The sequence below is a fragment of the Silurus aristotelis genome (genome assembly GCF_946808225.1).
Source record: "Silurus aristotelis genome assembly, chromosome: 29".
NCBI lineage: Eukaryota > Metazoa > Chordata > Actinopteri > Siluriformes > Siluridae > Silurus > Silurus aristotelis.
In genome coordinates this window covers 2,532,748-2,551,916 of record NC_139602.1, presented here as the reverse complement: position 1 = coordinate 2,551,916, position 19,169 = coordinate 2,532,748, and the positions used below count along the sequence as shown (strand labels likewise).

The 19,169-nt window shown below is 39.4% G+C and overlaps 1 protein-coding gene across 2 annotated transcripts in view; it reads right to left on the bottom strand.

Moving 5' to 3' along the window:
* Nucleotides 1–739: 739 nt before the first annotated feature.
* The window catches only part of map3k5 (mitogen-activated protein kinase kinase kinase 5), a gene marked incomplete at its 5' end in the record, with an annotated part of 48,973 nt that continues 30,543 nt past the window's right edge, over nt 740–19,169 (bottom strand). For both annotated transcript variants that reach the window (XM_083534953.1, XM_083534954.1), the window contains 21 exons: nt 740–1,772; nt 2,414–2,490; nt 2,572–2,681; nt 2,782–2,894; nt 2,991–3,216; nt 3,506–3,611; nt 5,084–5,269; nt 5,464–5,632; nt 5,712–5,889; nt 5,988–6,005; nt 6,645–6,825; nt 8,111–8,268; nt 9,835–9,940; nt 11,123–11,259; nt 11,926–12,053; nt 13,669–13,802; nt 14,045–14,126; nt 14,481–14,576; nt 16,726–16,778; nt 18,623–18,730; nt 18,965–19,118. In XM_083534953.1, coding sequence (XP_083391079.1) covers nt 1,712–1,772; nt 2,414–2,490; nt 2,572–2,681; nt 2,782–2,894; nt 2,991–3,216; nt 3,506–3,611; nt 5,084–5,269; nt 5,464–5,632; nt 5,712–5,889; nt 5,988–6,005; nt 6,645–6,825; nt 8,111–8,268; nt 9,835–9,940; nt 11,123–11,259; nt 11,926–12,053; nt 13,669–13,802; nt 14,045–14,126; nt 14,481–14,576; nt 16,726–16,778; nt 18,623–18,730; nt 18,965–19,118 — 2,581 coding nt within the window. In that variant the 3' untranslated portion in view covers nt 740–1,711. The remainder of the gene's footprint in view (nt 1,773–2,413; nt 2,491–2,571; nt 2,682–2,781; nt 2,895–2,990; nt 3,217–3,505; nt 3,612–5,083; nt 5,270–5,463; nt 5,633–5,711; nt 5,890–5,987; nt 6,006–6,644; nt 6,826–8,110; nt 8,269–9,834; nt 9,941–11,122; nt 11,260–11,925; nt 12,054–13,668; nt 13,803–14,044; nt 14,127–14,480; nt 14,577–16,725; nt 16,779–18,622; nt 18,731–18,964; nt 19,119–19,169) is intronic.

The window sequence follows — 19,169 nt, the reverse complement described above, 5'->3', positions numbered from 1 at the left end:
GTTACAGAACAACCGTCTAAATGCAGGCTGAGATGCTGGAGCTTCTGTGTACTATTTTTTGGGCCGATGAGCAAAATCTCCGTTTTATCAGAATTTAATAGCAGAAAGTTATGGGTCATCCAATCTCTTATTTCTTCAACACACTCAGTTATGCGAGCTAATTGAGCTGTATCGCCTGGTTTGGATGAAATATATAGCTGGGTATCATCAGCATAACAATGGAAGCTAATTCCATGCCTTCTAATAATATTTCCTAATGGAAGCATGTATATTGTGAAAAGCAGGGGTCCTAGAACTGACCCTTGTGGCACGCAATAATTTACTAGCATTATCCTGGATAGCTCTCCATTTAAATCTATGAAATGGTAACGATTGGACAGGTAGGATTTAAACCAGCTTAATGCCTGTCCCTGAATACCGATGTAATTCTGTAAGCGATCGAGGAGAAGATCATGATCATCTATAGTGTCGAACGCAGCACTAAGATCTAGTAAAACTAATAGGGAGATGTAGCCTATACCAGTCACTAAACATCTTCACCACAGTAGATGTCTGCTGCCTTGGTTTAAAGTAAGCGTAGAAGCATAGATATACTGTAGAGATGATGTTTAATGTCAGATAGTTGGGCATCAATGATGTTTGGTGGTTTTTTTTGGCTCTTCACCATGTAGGCCCACTTTTCCCTGTTGTCGGCTGCAGCGTGTGAGTGTAGACATATGTACATATATACACAAACTCGTAACGATTTCTCAGGTCCCACTTTAATTTCACAGTTAATTCTTAGGACAGTCATCTAACAAATGCACAAATAATCTCATTCATTAATGATTAAATAAACGACATTAAATAGAAAATATCAAATACAGAAAAAAAAATGTGCGCTAAGCAGAACAACCAGGTAAAAACTGTATAAAGCCACAAGTCTTATAGAATGTATAACGTTCGTATGAACTAATAAGCGTACGGAAAATAAAAACCCTCAAATCTCGAAGTCACGCGATGCAGAAATCTGGCTTTTGAACATCTTCAAACTTTGTTCCAAGAACTATTTTTTAATACAGTACAGTTTATGGACTATGCTTTATGATCTTTCAATGGCGACTGACCCAAGACAAGCACGATGTAACGGAGAGTAAAAAAACAATAATAAAATACAGGTTCGGACAATAAAAGTAAAAAAAAAAATTAGTGTTAAGATCGGAAACGTAAATGTTAAAAGTTTAAAATCCGAGCCCGGGTCAGCTCGAAGAAATGTACAAATGAAGGATTACGCCAGTCTCAGATTCGTTTTTTTTTTTGTAAACATGAACAAGCAAAGACACAAAATCAGGAATTCCTTGCCGTATATGAGGAACTCTGACTTGTGTACGAGCTTCACCTTGCTTCACTCCACATCCTTCAAATGGGTTTTTGAAATAAGGAAAGCATTTAAAGTCACTGCTTTAGCGCCACAAAATGTCCAGGTACAAGTGAATATTAAAACTTGCATCATATAAAATGTTTCTTATCGTGGCAGAAACTAATCGCATCCGAAACCACTGGGGATTAAAAACGCGAACGTTGCATAAAACGGGCCGAATAAAACGTCCAGGCCGGAGTTCGGATCTTGCCGTGAGAGTGTTTTTTTTTTTCTGGAGCAGATTCTCAGGTTTCTTGGTCTGTAAACACACTGGAATAAAGTCGATCAGGTCGCAGGCTGGGGTCTGGATTCTCAGCCGGGTTTCTCTCGATATTCCGCAATAGCTTTCCAGAGCTTGCACAGGATTCCACCCCTGTGTAGGAAAGGAAACACTTAAAACGGTTAAGAATCGACATCCGTGACATGCAGATGTTGAAGCACATCTGGGTTTAGTCATCATGCATCTCAATTCTGTCTCTACAGCACTTCCGAATGGTGGAGACATCAGAAATCGAGTTGGGTAAAGTCTAGCGCAAAAACCGCCGTAAGATTTAATCACCGCTAGCAATCAGAAAAGACGTAATGGAGAGAAAAAAGGCAAATAATTACCGCATTATTTCACGTTTATGACTGAAAATGAAACCAATACGTAATTTGTTAAGACTGAAGATCAGATGGTCAAACATCTTAATTACTGAGCTGCCCTTTCCATTTAGTAGTCATTTTGTCCTTTTCAGCTTTCTGAGCTTCACCTTTTATGGTGTTTCAAATTCAAGAGGAATTTCCACCCTCAGAAATGCTGCCCTCTGGAGGTTTTTCACGCCAACAACTAAATGGAAGTGGCAGCTCAGCGGGTAAGATGTGATTTTGTGGGCATGGCTAAATGTAAACAAACTAATGAAATGCACTTAAGGATATGGAAAATAATTTATTATTTTTTTGGTTCGGATTTGGTTCGGATCACGAAATCATTTCAGCGCAACTTTGATGATAAACGATGCGCGTTTGACTTACTTCAACCTCAGACTTTTCAGGTCGTCCCTGGTGACGCAATGAAGGATGTCATCCAGGGTGTAGTCCTCGGCTACAATCTACAGCGCAAGTACAAACACGTCAGCATTTACAATAGTGTTTTTTTTTTTTGGATATTTGTATGAAAAGGCAGACGTTACCTGGTCTATAGAGTCTGCGTCGGCTCCGTGTAGCCTGAGCCATTTGAGGAGCTCGGTGTCGCCCTCGCGTCCCAATGAACTCCGACTACTCGCTGAAGGAGCGGCAACATCTACAAATAGAACCACAAAACAGAAAAATCACTTACTGTTAGACTAATAATGGTGGACTTGAAGGGTAGGGAGTAAGTATGTGTGTGTATAAAGACTGACTGGTAGTTTCAGAGCGAATCTTCAGTAGTTTAATCTCCCTCTCCCTCTCTTCCAGAATCTGATTGAGTACACACTGATACTCTCTCTCCCTCTCCACCAGCTCCTCTAACAACCTGAAACGCACACGCGAACTTCATTCCATCAAGAATACAACCCGAGCTCTATCATGATACCAAGCCATCCAAACCAAAAAAGTATTGCAGCGCCACCTGTTGGTTTCGAGCTTCATGCGGCCGAGCGCCATGCTGACTGAGCGTTGCGCCGTCTGAGACTCAGAGACGGTCGAACTGAGCGTGCTCACTCCGGACGTGGCCACCGTGTCGTCGTGGTTGACGGCGGTGGAGTTTCTGCGCTTGTTGCCGAGGGTTTCCTCGTCGACGTCGTCCTGATCGGCGTGGTCGCTCTCGGATGCCAAGCTGAAGTGTGGCCTGAGCTCTGAGAGGCACAGAAAAAAAAAAGGAACAAACACCAACTTTACATTTTTTATTCCCTTGTGACTATTTCAGGCAACGTCAAAGAATCTCAGAAGTTCAAACCCTGAGGTTAAAGTCCAAATCCATTCTCAAAGTTCTTGAGTTGCTCAGTAACTTAACTTACTTGCAGTGGAAACGCTGCTTTGTTCTACTATGGACAAATATGTTCGTTTTTTTTTGTTTTCTTTTAAAATTTTTGTACAAAACCCCACGCATTAAGTCATAAAACGCCGCAGTAGAGACCTCATTACCTGGCACCAGGATGGTGATGGCGGTCTGTACGGCTTTCCGGACAATGTTATCGAGAGCAAACATCCAGTGAGGTTTGATGTTGTGATTCCGTAACACTTTGTTCATCTGGAGGCAAATTCAAATCGAAAATTTTATTTGTCACATACGCATTCATACAGAGTATAACATAGTGAAACTGTCCAACTTGTAAACATGAAATACAATAGATAAAATAAAAGAGTAAAGTAACGTTAAAATTAGTATAAAAGTATATTCAAATATGATCTAAGTATGTATATATACTCTAGCAAAAAACACAAAAATTGTATATAGATGTATATACATATATGAATATGCATGACAGAAGTACAGATTAAAGTGTGATGTAATGGCCATTAAAGTGTCCATGTGCTGGTGTAAAAAAAAAAGTGACTCCATATATATATATATATATATATATATATATATATATATATATATATATATATATATATATATATATATATATATATATATATATATATATATATATATATATATAATTACACACAATGTGTACAAAATTGAGACAAGGCAACAGCTCATGCACATTTTCACTGCAGGAGCCTGTATATTTTTTTGCTGTACATTTATCCACATATTTTGGTAGGCGCTAAACTGCATTTCAGTGCTGTGAACCTGTACTACGCAATGATAGATAGATAGATAGAACTATTTTATCTATTCCTCTGTCTGTCTGTTTTAGATATTAACCAACTCTGCCCTGCAAGGCAGTTGAAATCATCCCATTAGCCCAAAAGTGTGCCATCTTCTGTCAGGTGTGTTTCTTTCGTCTCTCTTCTTGCCAATAGATGGCGCTCAAACCCAAGACAAGTGATGAGAGTTTTGGAAACTGGACACTTTAAAGGAACCTGTGGCCAGTTGATTAAACAAAAGGATCACATAATACGCCCTCTAACATCCAGTGTTGGTCGCTATTTTTCCTCTTAGAGACTGACTGTCTCAGACTGGACTGCCGAGGTCAGCGAATTGTTCAATTTCCAATGGACAATGACTACCGGTGTGTTCCATGTTCCCATATAGCGGCCATTTAATGGATCATGCGTTACGGTGTAATATGTTGTTCTTCACCTTACTACATTTTCTAAAGCAACAACTGTGTTTTCTTTGTTTATTTATTTTTTTAACACCACGCCATGATCTTATAGATGCATAAGAACTTTCAGCATCAGACAGTCTTATCTCATTAACTACGAAATACAGGAAAATCTCTATAGTGCTTTAAATAGATCTCCAATTAATCCTTAGTGCTCAGTGATTAGCAGTGTTAAGGCTAAACAGTAGGTGGCGACGTGGGCGCGACATGTTATGTAAGCTTTTTTAAAGGAGGCACCTTAGTTCTCTCTCTGTATCCATAAATACTGTTATTAATAATGGAATAAAAAGTACATACACACAATGCATGGTCAAAAGTATTTGGATGAAGTAAAAGTAAGATGCAGACGATGGAAAACGGTTTATCATACTGTTCCAGACCATTATTCGTCTTATATATATATATATAAATAAATAAACGAGCTGATCCTCAAGAGACTCACCGCATCTTGGAAGCCGAACAGCACCACCTGCAGCTGGCTGATGGCGACGCTGTCAAAGTCCAGCTCGAGTTTAAGCTGCGACAGCGTGTTGGCGATGATTTTTCGGTCTGCCATCTGTACAAAATTCCCCAGGCTGGCCACCAGAGTTGAAATGTGCTCATGTTTAAGCTTGGTCTCCTCCGCACCCTGTAGAGAAAATCTCCAACTCGTCAATCCCTTTTTAAACGTTTTTTTTTTTTTATCCGTAAACGAGGTGGTATCGAAAAGTTTCGAGACTAATGCCTGTAGACGTAGATAAATAAATTAAACTTTGATGTAAACAGAGCTCGTCTTGAAACCTTTTGATACCACCTCGTACAATCCCTGTATGCACAGCTCACCTGCGTGAGCGCCTCCTGCAGGTTAGTGACTATTTTGTCTCGGTCCTCGATGAGGATGCGGTGCAGCGTTGCCCTGCGCTCGCTGTCCTTCTTCAGCATAAAGAACCCGGGGTCCTTTTCTTCCGGAGACGGCGGAGCGCTGTGGTCCTCAAACTGCTCCACTGGGATGCTGAAGAAAAAAAAAAAAAACACTGTCACACACTCAGTAGTGACACGACGAACGATTCAACGGTCACCACTCTAGTTACCTGAGGAAGAGCGACCGGTGCCCTTTGACCTCTCGTTCACTAAGGCACTTGACGCTGGGCTTGAAGACGAAAGGGTTGACGCTCAGCTCGTTGTCCGGAGACACAGAACCATATTCGCTGCTGCTGCTCGTGTCCTCGACCACCACGGGAACGGGAAGCGAGATACTGCGCACGTATTCTGGCAAAGCACAGCAGTGAGTAAAGTCCAAACGAATCTGGATTCGGAATTTCAATAAAACTCATGCATTTCAATTCTAAAGAGATTAGAGGACTCACCTGTTGCTGGGGTCAAAGCTGGAAAAAAAACCCCAGAAGAAAATCACATTAATTCGTTTTAAAATACATTTTCAATAAGCAGATCCTTCAACACGTCCACATGCACCAACTTTGCCTATAGTTCCGATAATAAAAATATGATGATGCAGCTAAAGACAAATGTTAAACAGAATGAGTAGCTTCACCGCTCATATCTGCTAGTACGTGTCGTATATCTTTTGTCACGTGACTCCCATAATTATGGTAACAATAATGTCAAGATTCACACCTGATCTATTGCATTTTGTAGTATCTATGGGAGTTACGTGATAAAAATAACTTTTTATTTCTTTGGAAGGGGTAAATTTACAAAAATCAGCAGGGGAACAAATCATTATTTCCCCCACTGTAATAGCTATAGGTTCGCTGACAGGATTTCCGAGACATTGACGTCATTTTTTAGCCGAAAACAAAATGATTTCTGTGAGAAAGTTTAAGCATTTTGTTCACACTGCTGGTTCACAGCTACTTCTTTTCGCATGGCTACAAACCCGACAGGATTCGTGACGATAGGCTGAAGCTGTTTTGTTGAAAACTTTCTACACGCCAAAATGATTATCCCCGGCCTTTAACCGAATCTGGACTGCAACAATCGATGTTTGTGAAGCACAAGCACACCTGTGAAGTTGTTGCCCTTGGCTTTTTTCTTGCGGGACGTCACTGTGAGGAAGTCGTGCATGAGCAGCTCGTTGGCCGTAGCGCGCAGGTCCGGGTCCGGCTCAAAACAGCGCAAGATGAACGCCTTGGCCTCGGCTGACATGGTGTCTGGAATTTCTGGATGGATCTTGAACATTCCCACCTACGAATGCAGACAGGAAATGAACACAAAAGCTATTCATAATCAAAGAGCCACTTCACTGGCTCAATAAAACCATGCTGCTGGGTCACCTTACACAAATCAGCATGACCTTTCCCACATGGCAGTGCTGGCGTTCTTTCAGTGGTTTAAGTTATATCAGGAACACCGAACTACACAGACGATCAAACAATATTATCCTTGTTGTCTATGTTTAAATCTTCCCAGACGACATTCTGAATTGTTTTAAGAGGGTTTATTTTTATACCGATTACATGGAAAGTACAACAGTGAGTGACTTTAAGGCGCTTTCAAGACATCCTCATGATCCTCATCCTCAGCCTTAAGCATGCTTTGCTACCGCTTTCCCTTCAAAAATAGCCATACGTTGAAATCTGTGTAGCTTATAAACCATTCATTAGCATATTCAAGTTGTTTACCATTTTCTATTAACATTTTCTAACCAAGGTATCTAATGAGGGAAAACTAAGGAGCATAAAAACGAAATACATTTTACAAAACGTCCCTTTGACTGCATGTTTTTCATTACAACCCAACAGAATTTGTGTGAGAACGTTTAAGTTATCCGTTTTAGAAAACGGATTGTATCCATTTGAGAAATTAGGATAAACAAATATAAGAAACAAAATTATAGGCAGTAAACGTACACATTTTTTTATACAGGTAACAAGCTTTAGCAGATTTTCACAATAAATAATGGGATGGGGGGGAGGGAGTGTGATCCTAAAATACGGCTTTGTTTCTGAGGTAAATGAGCTACAACTGAATTGTACAGCATTTTTTAAACAATAGATATTGTCCCAAAGCAGCTAATCACGGATGAAGAGGTTCTAAAATTTGACTTTGCATAAGCCAGTGGTGACTGTGGCAAGGAAAACCCCCCCCTTAAATGGAATGAGGAAGAAATCCTGAGAGGAAACCAGTCTCTAAAGAAAACCGATCCTCATCTGGTTGGCACCGAATATCCATTCATTAACATTTCAACATTTAACTTTATATCAGTTTCCACTAAGATCAGCCAAGAACAAGAATCAAAAGACTGCAGTGGGCACCAGATCACCTAAACCAAATCTGGTGACTTTTTTTTTTTTTTTTTTTACAAATCTTTTACTTTCTATTCACCTCAAGGGCTGATGTGTTGTGCATTTTGAGATGCATTTTAAGCTCACCACGGTTGTAACAAGTACTTTTTTTTTCTAAAAAAAAAAAATAAATAAATAAATAAATTTTAAAGAACATACATATACATTCTGAGACAGTCTCTGACCTTAAACATGGCTGCCTGAGGTTCTCCCAGCTCATAAAATGGTGGTTTCCCAGTGGCCATCTCTATAATGGTGCACCCCAGTGACCAGATATCCGCTGGCTTCCCATAACCACGAGGGCCTTTGTCTATGATCTCAGGAGCCATGTACTGTAACGTTCCTGTAAACAGAAACACACCTTAAGCGACACGCACACAATGTCATGTTTTACTCCTTATTCTATGAAACCAGATCTTATCTTTCAACTTTCAGTAAATTCACATGAATAAAAAAAGAAAGTTGAAACCCTGAATAGAAACAGCAGAAAGTTCCAGCAGCCCTCGGTTCTTCTGCATAATAAAAGTAATACATGCAATAGCTTTCATTTAATGTGTGTGAAAGTTCAGAAGGTCTCCGAGCAGATTCAGGCGTGGGACAAACACACTGCCTTTAAGTCTCTCAGAAAAATCTCAGGGGGACGAATGTTCTCTAAAAAGCAGCTCGGTCCTGATTTGAAGTGCCTCGAGGGTACCCAAAATGTTTAAGCCATGAAAGGAAGATAGAACTTAATGTACTTTTGTCTGTATTTGCTTTAGTTTGGAAAAACACCCATTGGTTTTCCAGGCCAAACAGTGTACAAGTCAGGATCTTTTTTTTTTTTTTTTTTTTTCTTTTTTTTAACCAGGAAATGAAGACGAATTCAAGAGAAAATCCACAATCATTTAAAGCTATTTAAGGACATTTATATTACATTAAATGTTTTAAAACGTTTGGCTTTTCTACTGATTTGTAACTCGGGAACGGGAATGTTTAATACGTTCTCAGATTTCTCCATTTTGCAGTACATGTAGTAACAACTATTGTTTATTAAATCAAGAAAGGAACAAATTTACTTCATATCAAAATCTCTGATGTAATAAAAATTTGAAAGTTGAATTTTTTTTTAATAAAGTAAATTTTATAAATTATTTTTGTAGCTACACTTATCGGTAAATACTCTGAATCAACCTCAAAAGCCTCTGAAGTAAATCTCTTTAATTACTTTGTTGTGTGACGTTCATAAAACCACATAAAAATGCTGTTACCAAGAAACCAGAACGCGCAAAGTGTTCGAGCGTAAAGACTTTCCTGGAATTAAAAAAAAAAAAATTATAATAAAAATGACTTCTAGTCAGTTTATACAGCTATTTTGAACCTTTCCTAATGAGTTTAATGAAGTATTTCTGTGCTGTTTTAACAGGTCGAGGCACCAGATTAATTTTCCGAACTGGTGAATAACACAATGAGAAATGAGGCTTCACGTCGTGTGGCGAAAACGTTTAACGCGCACCTCACCGTGGATTATCCCTTACTTCAGCTGCACATTTTTGTCAAGTATGGTACTTAAATGATTATATGTACATATCTGAATCTGCGATTTCTACCATTATCATAAATTACATTCTGAAAGGATCCAACCACGTAAATTTTTAATGGAGCGACACACCTAACATTACTTTTACATTTACTAGATTTTTAAACCGGTAACTCGTAAAATTTAATTGACGTAACAGTACTCGAGTAGAACATTGTATTATTCTTTCCACCTCTGCTGTTTGAACATCACAAGAGTAAATGGAAAACCATACTGTAGATAAAACAGCCAGCTGAACTACTTAGAGTCCCAGAGAAACTACAGTCGATAATCAGTTGTAGGAAACACGACACTCTAGAACCTTGATTTTATTATAGAAACCGTGTTGGATACCGGTGAAGGTCTCTGTGCAGGGGTTGATCCCAGCCAGGCGCTTTGACGTGCCAAAGTCTGAGATCTTCAGAACTCCGCTGTAGGTGTTTATCAGGACGTTGTCTCCCTGCGTGAGCGCAAAAACATGCATATGAGACGAGTCGTCATGTTCATGCTACACAAGTAACGCATGCACACGAGGCAAAAACCAGACCCATTTTAACCAGTAGTTAAAAAATATTTGTTTCTCTTCAATCTAAGAGTTTGAACTGTGGCATTAAGAAAATCCATAAACAGTTGTATGTTTGTGCTTAGATTCTTTTGACAATCCAGTGGTTCATTGACATAAAATTCACATGAAGTGATAGTCAACAAAGCGGGACGTTATCGTGGACGAAATGTACAGATTCAATCTTGAAATGAACTTCAAAAGATCTTCCAAGTCACCCACAGCAGCACAAAGACTTTTTTTATCAGCACCTTTTCTCAGAAACTGTGGCCATAAGCCAAACCACATAAACACTATATTCGTGTGCCCAGAGAGATTTTTCAAGCGGCCCATAAAAGACAGCGAAAACAAAACAGATTAACATTTAGTGACGTGACCCTTCATACAGACTTGTGTAAAGAAATGAGGCGTGTATGAACGCCATGATGTCAGACATCAACTTTAACCTGCTACATGTTGTGGAAAATTGCACAGGACAAAGAAAGGTTCCTCACCCTGGCAGAAGGATGAAAATAAACGGTTGTGTCATGTGTTTTTTTTAGGCTCTGCTATTAATAGCATGACACTTCTGGAGTAATTTTAGTGTAACAAACGTTTTCGTGTATTAAGTCTTTTCTAAATCCAGCATTAATTTAGCTGTAGTTGTTAAAACTGGTGGAAAAATATAACACTAATTATTAAATGACCAGGTGGTGGGATTTAGCCGATTTCCAATGACAACACATCCTGAAGTATTTTATTTATACACCACAAAAATCTATTTGCTATTATTGAAAGAAAAAAAAAACTGTTATTCAACAAACAAGCGAGTTCCTGTTATCACTTACGTTATAGCAGCTAGAAAAGAAAAAATAAATAAAAATAATAAATATTAAATATTGAAATTATTGGGTTCAAAATATATATATATATATATATATATATATATATATATATATATATATATATATATATATATATATATATAAATGTTATTTATCCTAATGAATACTTCGAATAATTCCCTCAGTGAAAGTAAAACTTTCTGATACAATAAGATATTTTTCTAATTATAATTTTTTTAATATATATAATTGTTACCTTGATGTCTCGGTGGGCAATCTGGTTATCGTGCAGGTATTTGAGCCCTTCTAGGATCTGTTTGGTGTAGAAGCCGATGGTCGGCTCATTGTTCTTTAGAGGACCCCATTTGGAGCGCAGCAGTGCTGAGAGACTGCCTGCGGGTCAAAACAGAACGGAAAAGTGAACTTTTACCTGGAAAAATGTTATTATTTATATTATGGTGGAGTGTGGTGTAGAATAATTATATTACAGTGTACTGAGACACTGGACTTTTCAAGCCATACACAGTTCTTCCTCAATTTTGTATTGTACTAGCTCCATGAAGATTTAAATAGGTTGGATCTGGTGGACGATCTCCTGCTTTAGATCTCCCTATTTAACGGCTTTTGGGTGAACTGGAATGACACCCCGAGCCTCCTCACCTCACCTACCTGACTTTACTAACACCCTTGTGGCTGAATGAAATCTCACAAATCTCCACAAAATCTAGTGGAACATCTTCCCTATAGTAGCAAATGGGAAGTAAATGTGGGGGAAAAAATATATATATATTATGGTGTATTGTGATGTGTACTATATTTTGTGTTCTATTTTCTATTATTCCCTTTTCTGGTTGCTACTGATATGATGTGCTTTTCGAAATCAAGCAGAAATTCCTACTGCCCAAATTGTGAACTCGCAAACCAGATTTACGAAATTGATATTTCAACAGATAAAATATACCAATAAAACCACACACACACACACACAAAAATAAAACAGTACTATAGTCATAAATGTTAATAAATATCAGCCATTTCTACTTTCTTTTTCAGTCTCACCTCCTGGGACCTGCTCCATGAAGATCTTGATAAAGCCGTCTTCACTGATGGAGCCCAAGTACTGCACAATGTTCTTATGTTTCAGGTGCTTGTGCAGGGCAATCTCCTCGTGCAGAGGCTGGGAGTACCTACACACACACACACACACACACACACACACACACACACACACACACACACACACACACACACACACACACACACACACACACACACACACACACACACACACACACACACACACAATTACGACAAACCTGTTTAGATTACACTGCATTTCTTAACCCTAATTCTTCAAGGAGATAGGAGAAAGTATTTCTGGAATATTCTTGAAAAGAAAAAAAAAAAACTACTTGATGCCACACCAGTCTGGTCAGTATGAGCATCTGATTGGCCTTGAGCATTTGTGTGTGTCGACATTATTAAGCACTTTTAAACCCATTAAAAAGTAATAACACAATCATAAGCGCAAGATTGCACAATACTCCGCTTTGGCTGCAACCGCATCCACCGAAACATCCTTTTTTTTTTATTTTGGGGGGAGAACTTGACTTGCAAACAACTTGCACATCAATATTTCGAGGCATCTATGATATTACAAAAGAGCTTTCGATTATAATATGTTCTAATTATAACAATTCATGAGAATAGATAATTATTATCCAACATTCGGGTTCTCGCTACTCTGATCGGACTTTGAAGTAAAACGTGCCGACGGTGTGGTTTGTTCCAGGCTGATATATTTGTTCTGGTGCAGCTGATACGCAAGTCCACTGAGAGCTCATGATCTTTGCTCTATTACAGCACCAGAAACTCTCTGCTCTGCTGTCGTTTTTACCCTCAAAAATGAGAAGCGAGAGAAAACGAGAGATTCAGATAAACTGAAACTAAACACAAAAAAAAAAATTATATATATATATATATATATATATATATATATATATATATATATATATATATACACACACATACATATACATATATATACATATACACACACACATAATGATAGCATAATAATAGGGAAATTATGAACAAAGCATAAAAAGATCCATTAAGATATGGTTTACACGGGTGGAAGACCCCCCTGCTATTGGGATGGATTTTTCATACTGACTGCACCCTCAGGCCTCCTGACCTCCCCTAAATCAGTACCTGACTTTACTAACACCCTTGTGAGCACAAAATTCCACAAACATCTTCCCAGAAGAGTGAAGGTTATTATAACAAATATAGTTATAGTTGTTAAATCATCAGTGGTCTGCCTTCACCAATCTCAAATAAAAGTTGTTACAAAAAATACAATAAAAACACACACACGCAAATGTCCTCACAACCCACAAAAGGTCGTGCATTACTGTCATTATGAGGACAAATGATGCTCACGAAGGGCTTAAAGCCTGCACACAGAAACACACACACACGCACCACTGCCACCTTTATGAGAGCACTTTAGGCTTTTGTCGGCGTTGTTCCCTCCCACTTGAAGTAATTACATAACAGTAAGAGGAAGCTTACACAATCGGATCGACTGGATCTCCCCCTTTTTTCTTTTTGCAGAACTTTGTTTGGTATTTAAAAAAAACGCATATCTGTTCAGACTGCTGAGTCACGATCGCACTCGTCATCATCTCATCGTTTCGGCTACAGCGCAAACAAAACAGCGACAATGCAAAAGAAACACACACACACACACACACACACACACACAAACAGTAATGCAAGGCCTGAATAGTGTTCTACCTGCTGTCCCGCTCAGGAATCTCCTTGATTGCCAGTCGCACCTGGTTGCTGAGGTCACGACCCGCATAGACGATGCCGAACGTCCCTTTACCCAGAATCACCCTCTCAGCATGCTCATCGTATTCATAATCATACTACACACACACACACACACACACACACACACACACACACACACACACACTATTGTATTATTGTACTGGTAAGAAACTGCAGAGACGTTTACATTTTTGTTATTTTGTTATTTATTTAAATTGTTTTACTGAATAAACTGTAGCACAACAATCAATACACACAAACGCTATTGTTGCTACCTGTGTGTGTGTGTGTGTGTGTGTGTGTGTGTGTGTGTGTGTGTGTGTGTGTGTGTGTGTACCTCTAAAGTTTCAGAATCACACTCCGCCTCTTCTGGAACTTTCCAGGCTTCTTCAGTCAGACTGTTCACAAGCTCACAGAACCTGCAACACACACATACATACAAACAAACAAACAACGATCAACGCATACATATAACCATACAACCATGTACACATACAACCCTACACACACATACAACCATGTACATGCACACACAGATACAACCGTACACACACACAAAACCATAAACACAAAAACAATAAATAAAAACAAGTGCATACACTTACAAATGTACACATCCATGTACACAAACATCCATACACACACCCAAGCACACTTATATGAAGATGCAAAAACCTTTTCATTTGTATTAGATGAAACACAAACTGACGTCAGTCTTTGTGCGTTTTGCTAAGCAAATCAGGCATAGGTGGAAAACACACACATACACACACCTTTTGCAGTGCATCTCTGTGCAGAAGTAGATCTGGAAGTCTTCGGAGTTGTTCAGTACGTAAAGGAAGGAGCTGCGTTCATCAAACTTAGAAATGCTGCAGAAAGAAAGAGAGACAGTCTTATTGGTTTCATGAGTTTAAAAGTAAGCGTTCGGAAAACTACTGATAAAAAAAACCTTGAAAAATTAATGTAAATAGACCCAAATATGTGTACTGTAGGTAGTTGCCTCCCTGATTCATACACACATATCTACATATACACACCCCTATATACATACACATTCCCATACACACCTCTCTATATATACACACATACACACACCTCTATATATACACATGCATACTCATACACCTATACACACACTCCCATACACACACACCTCTATATATACACACACACATACACACTCCCATACACACACCTCTATATATACATACACACATACACCTATACACACACTCCCATACACACACATACTCCCATAAATTTCTACACACATACATAAACCACAAACACATACTACCATGTAACCATACACATATACATGCATATTCATGAACACACACACATACTCCCATAAACATATCCACACACACACACACACACACATATTGTATACACACACTGCGCTACACATATATCCACACGTTTTCTACAATGGTGAGAATATTTAGCATTTGGGGGAAGGAGTCTCCAGCGTCCGAGCTTTGTGACAGTCGGAGCTGAAGCGTTATCTCCAGGAATTTGCCCCACCGGAAGGACTTTGTGGTTTTTCCGCAGCATGACCAGCCGCATGCATTTGCTCTTACATTCAGAGCGAATAAAAAGGAGACGAAAACGAATGTCGAGGGAGCAAAAGGTTTGCTCCAACACCGGAGTCGTATTCACTTTGAACAGAGTCGTAGAAACTCAATCGTCGGACAAAACCTCGATGAGAAACCTGATCATTCTCAAAGTGCTGCAGTGGAAGAGGGCGTGCTGATAAAAGTTCCTCTTTCAGCTCACACGCGAACACACGCACGCACAAACACACACAGAGAGAACTCAGAAATCAACAAAGACCTCACTATTGCACTTCACCCACTACTGAAGGGACTTTCCTTTTGGTACTGTGTGTGTGTGTGTGTGTGTGTGTGTGTGTGTGTGTGTGTGTGTGTGTGTGTGTGTGTGTATTCGAGATGGTGCAGGCGAGCAGAGGGACTTTAGAACGTGTTAAACAGCTTGTGCGTTGAACAACTGTTCATTTTGTGCTGTGACAAGAGTGGTAGCGTGTGTGTGTGTGTGTGTGTGCGCGTGTGTGTGTGTGTGTGTAGATGAGTATCTGCTTTGTATTACACTCGAAGCCACTTTTATGAGTGGACCTTCAGTGCATGTTCCCCTAGCAACCCAGACTCTGCATCGGACCAATCACAGCGCATCACTGAGACGCTCGGGCCGTGCAGGTGTCCAGCAGTCAGAAAATATAAACCTGCACTTGACTCCTGTATAACTCCACCAGTACCTGACTTGAACACCCTTGTGTCTTAATGAGCACAAATCACCATAACATCTAGTGGAACATCTTTCCAGAAGAGTGGAGCTTATTGTAACAAGAAATAAGCACTAATTGTGGACAATAAATTTTTTTTAAAAAAACCTTCTGAATAGGTGTCCACAGCCTTATTATATAGTGTGTATATATATATTGGGAGATGTTGTATGGTTTAGAGACAGTAGCATTAAGTAAAAGACAGGAGGTGGAGCTGGAGGTAGCAGAGCTGAAGATGTTGAGGTTTTCATTGGGAGTGATGAGGATGGACAGGATTAGAAATGAGATGGTTTGGACATGTGCAGAGGAGGGACATGGGGTATATCAGTAGAAGAATGCTGAGGATGGAGCCACCAGGAGGAAGAAAAAGAGGAAGACCAGGGAGGAGGTTTATGGATGTGGTGAGGGAAGACATGCAGGTAGTTGGTTTGTAAGAGGCAGATGTAGAGAACATGGGTGGTATGGAGACGGATGATCCGCTGTGGCAAAACCTAATGGGAGAAGCGAAAAAAGAAGAATAAAATGTGTGTATTTTTCATTGCTGCAATGACATCCAATCATTGGGAGAATGGGACATCCATTACTAATCAGTGAACAGAAGAGTCTTGGCTTTTCGAAACGAGAGAAGCGTAGGCACTCGTCCCACACTCTTTTAGTAAACGCGGGACTGGTCATAGTTGTGTCTTGTTTGGACTTTAAGGCGGGAAAAGACTCACCTCACACCTCGCACTGATGCAGCACTAAAATTCCACTCATGGATCCCCTTATTCTGAAAGAGAAAGAGAGAGAGAGAGAGAGAGAGAGAGAGAGAGAGAGAGAGAGAGAGAGAGAGAGAGAGAGAGAGAGAGAGAGAGAGAGAGAGAGAGAGAGCGAGCAAATAGTTATATAATAATAATGCAGTTTGTTGTCGTGGCCGGTGTTTGCGTGTGAGTGTGTATGTGTCATTTTCTGCCTAAGAAAAAATGAGTGTAAGAGTCAGAAATCAGCCCACAGCAGACAGTAAATATAAGAGAGAGAGACAGAGAGAGAGAGAGTGTGTGTGTGTCTTTCATTACTTTTGCACAGTGATATTATTTAAACACACACAGCCTGATTTCCCCTCTATTGTGTGTATATACACGCTTGCCTGCATTAAATGATTGACAATGCAAAAGAACTAGAAAAATAAACGCAAAAGAATGAGAGTGGTGATTTCTCTCCACTTGTTGGTCGAACAGCAAGAGATGAGAGAGAGAGCGAGAGAGAGAGAGAGAGATTGTACATTTAATGAGTCAGTAATAAGAAACGTGCAATAGTCTGGTCATAAAAGTGTGAATTTCCTCCTCAAACACACAGACAGACGTGACAGAATGAGTAAATGAACGAGTAAATGAATGAATGAGCGACGGAGTGAAAGAGTGCGTGAGTGGGTGCATAGCCTCAGTACGTGACCAAGTGATTGAATGAGTGTGTTTTAAGAGTGAGTGAATGCATGAGCGAGTGAATGAATGAGTGTCTGAGCAAATGGGTAAATGAAGAGTTCCCCCATGTTTGAAGAGTGAATCAATACGTGAATAAGCGAGTGAGCAAATTTAAAACGTAAATGAACGAATAAGCGAGTGAGAAAGTGAGTAAATGAATGAATGAGTACATGAATAAAAGCGAATGAATAAGGGAATAAGCGAGTGAGTAAATGAGAGGGTGTGAACGAATGAGCAAATGAGAGAGCGAGTAAATGAGTAATTGAGAGCGTGAATGAATAAGAACGTGAATGAATGAGTGAATGAGTGAGTGAGAAAATGAGAGCGTAAATGAATGAATGTGAATTAGTGAATGAGGGAGGGAGTAAATGAAAGGGTAAATGAATAAATAAATAGGAATGAATGAGTGAATGAAGGAGTGAGTAAATGAGAGTGTAAATAAATGAATATGTGAATGAATGAGGGAGTGAGTAAATAAGAGCATGAATGAATGAGCGAATGAGGGAGTGAGTAAATGAGAGCATGAATGAATGAATGAATGAGATTGAATGAGGGAGTGAGTAAATGAGAGCATGAATGAATGAATGAATGAGATTGAATGAGGGAGTGAGTAAATGAGAGCATGAATGAATGAATGAGAATGTGAATGAATGAGGGAGTGAGTAAATGAGAGCATGAATGAATGAATGAATGAGATTGAATGAGGGAGTGAGTAAATGAGAGCATGAATGAATGAGCGAATGAGGGAGTGAGTAAATGAGAGCATGAATGAATGAATGAATGAGATTGAATGAGGGAGTGAGTAAATGAGAGCATGAATGAATGAATGAGAATGTGAATGAATGAGGGAGTGAGTAAATGAGAGCATGAATGAATGAATGAATGAGATTGAATGAGGGAGTGAGTAAATGAGAGCATGAATTAATAAATGAGAATGTGAATAAATGCGTGTGAATGAATGAGCGAATAAGCGAGTGAGTAAATGAGAGGGCGTGAATGAAAAAGTGAACGTGTAAATGAATTAAAAAAGTGTGCGTCTAAATAGTGGGTGAATGAGCGAGTGAGTAAATGAGTGAACAAATGAACGATTTAATGAATGAACTGATGTCTATGTGAATAAATGACCGAATGAGTGAATGAACTGAATGCTCACTTTGTCATCAGGAGCCACGTGCCAAATCGAGAGTGTGTTCTGTTCCACATCGTTGTTGATTGACAGGTAAGACGGCTGGTAGACTTTAGTGGGCTCCAGAATCAACACCTGTCAAACACAAAACCCGATTATTTCATGAATATGAGCAGCCCAGTACCAGGAAACAGACGTGACCTAGACTGATGTCCGTCTGCGTCTCCTCAGTGTTTTGTAATAGTCACACTGCGTTTTATTTTCTCTTATTAACTTCAAGAACAAGCAGCTGTTGAAGAAGCAACTGTTTATTATACGAGTGACAGCGATTCATTTCATAATGACTGAATTTAAAAGTGCGTTTCGTACTGGGAAGCGGACAGATGAGACATCTTTTTTGGTAGCCTCTACCAGGAAGTCCATCCAAAAATCCACCAGTTCCTGTTTAGGGCCTGGTGGCTCAGTCGAAGGTTTCTTAAAGTGCTGATAGATTAGAATGGTCTCGACCAACGAGCAGAGGTACCTGAAATGTACACAAACACACAAGCAGTTTTAATTTTTCTTTTCTTTTTTT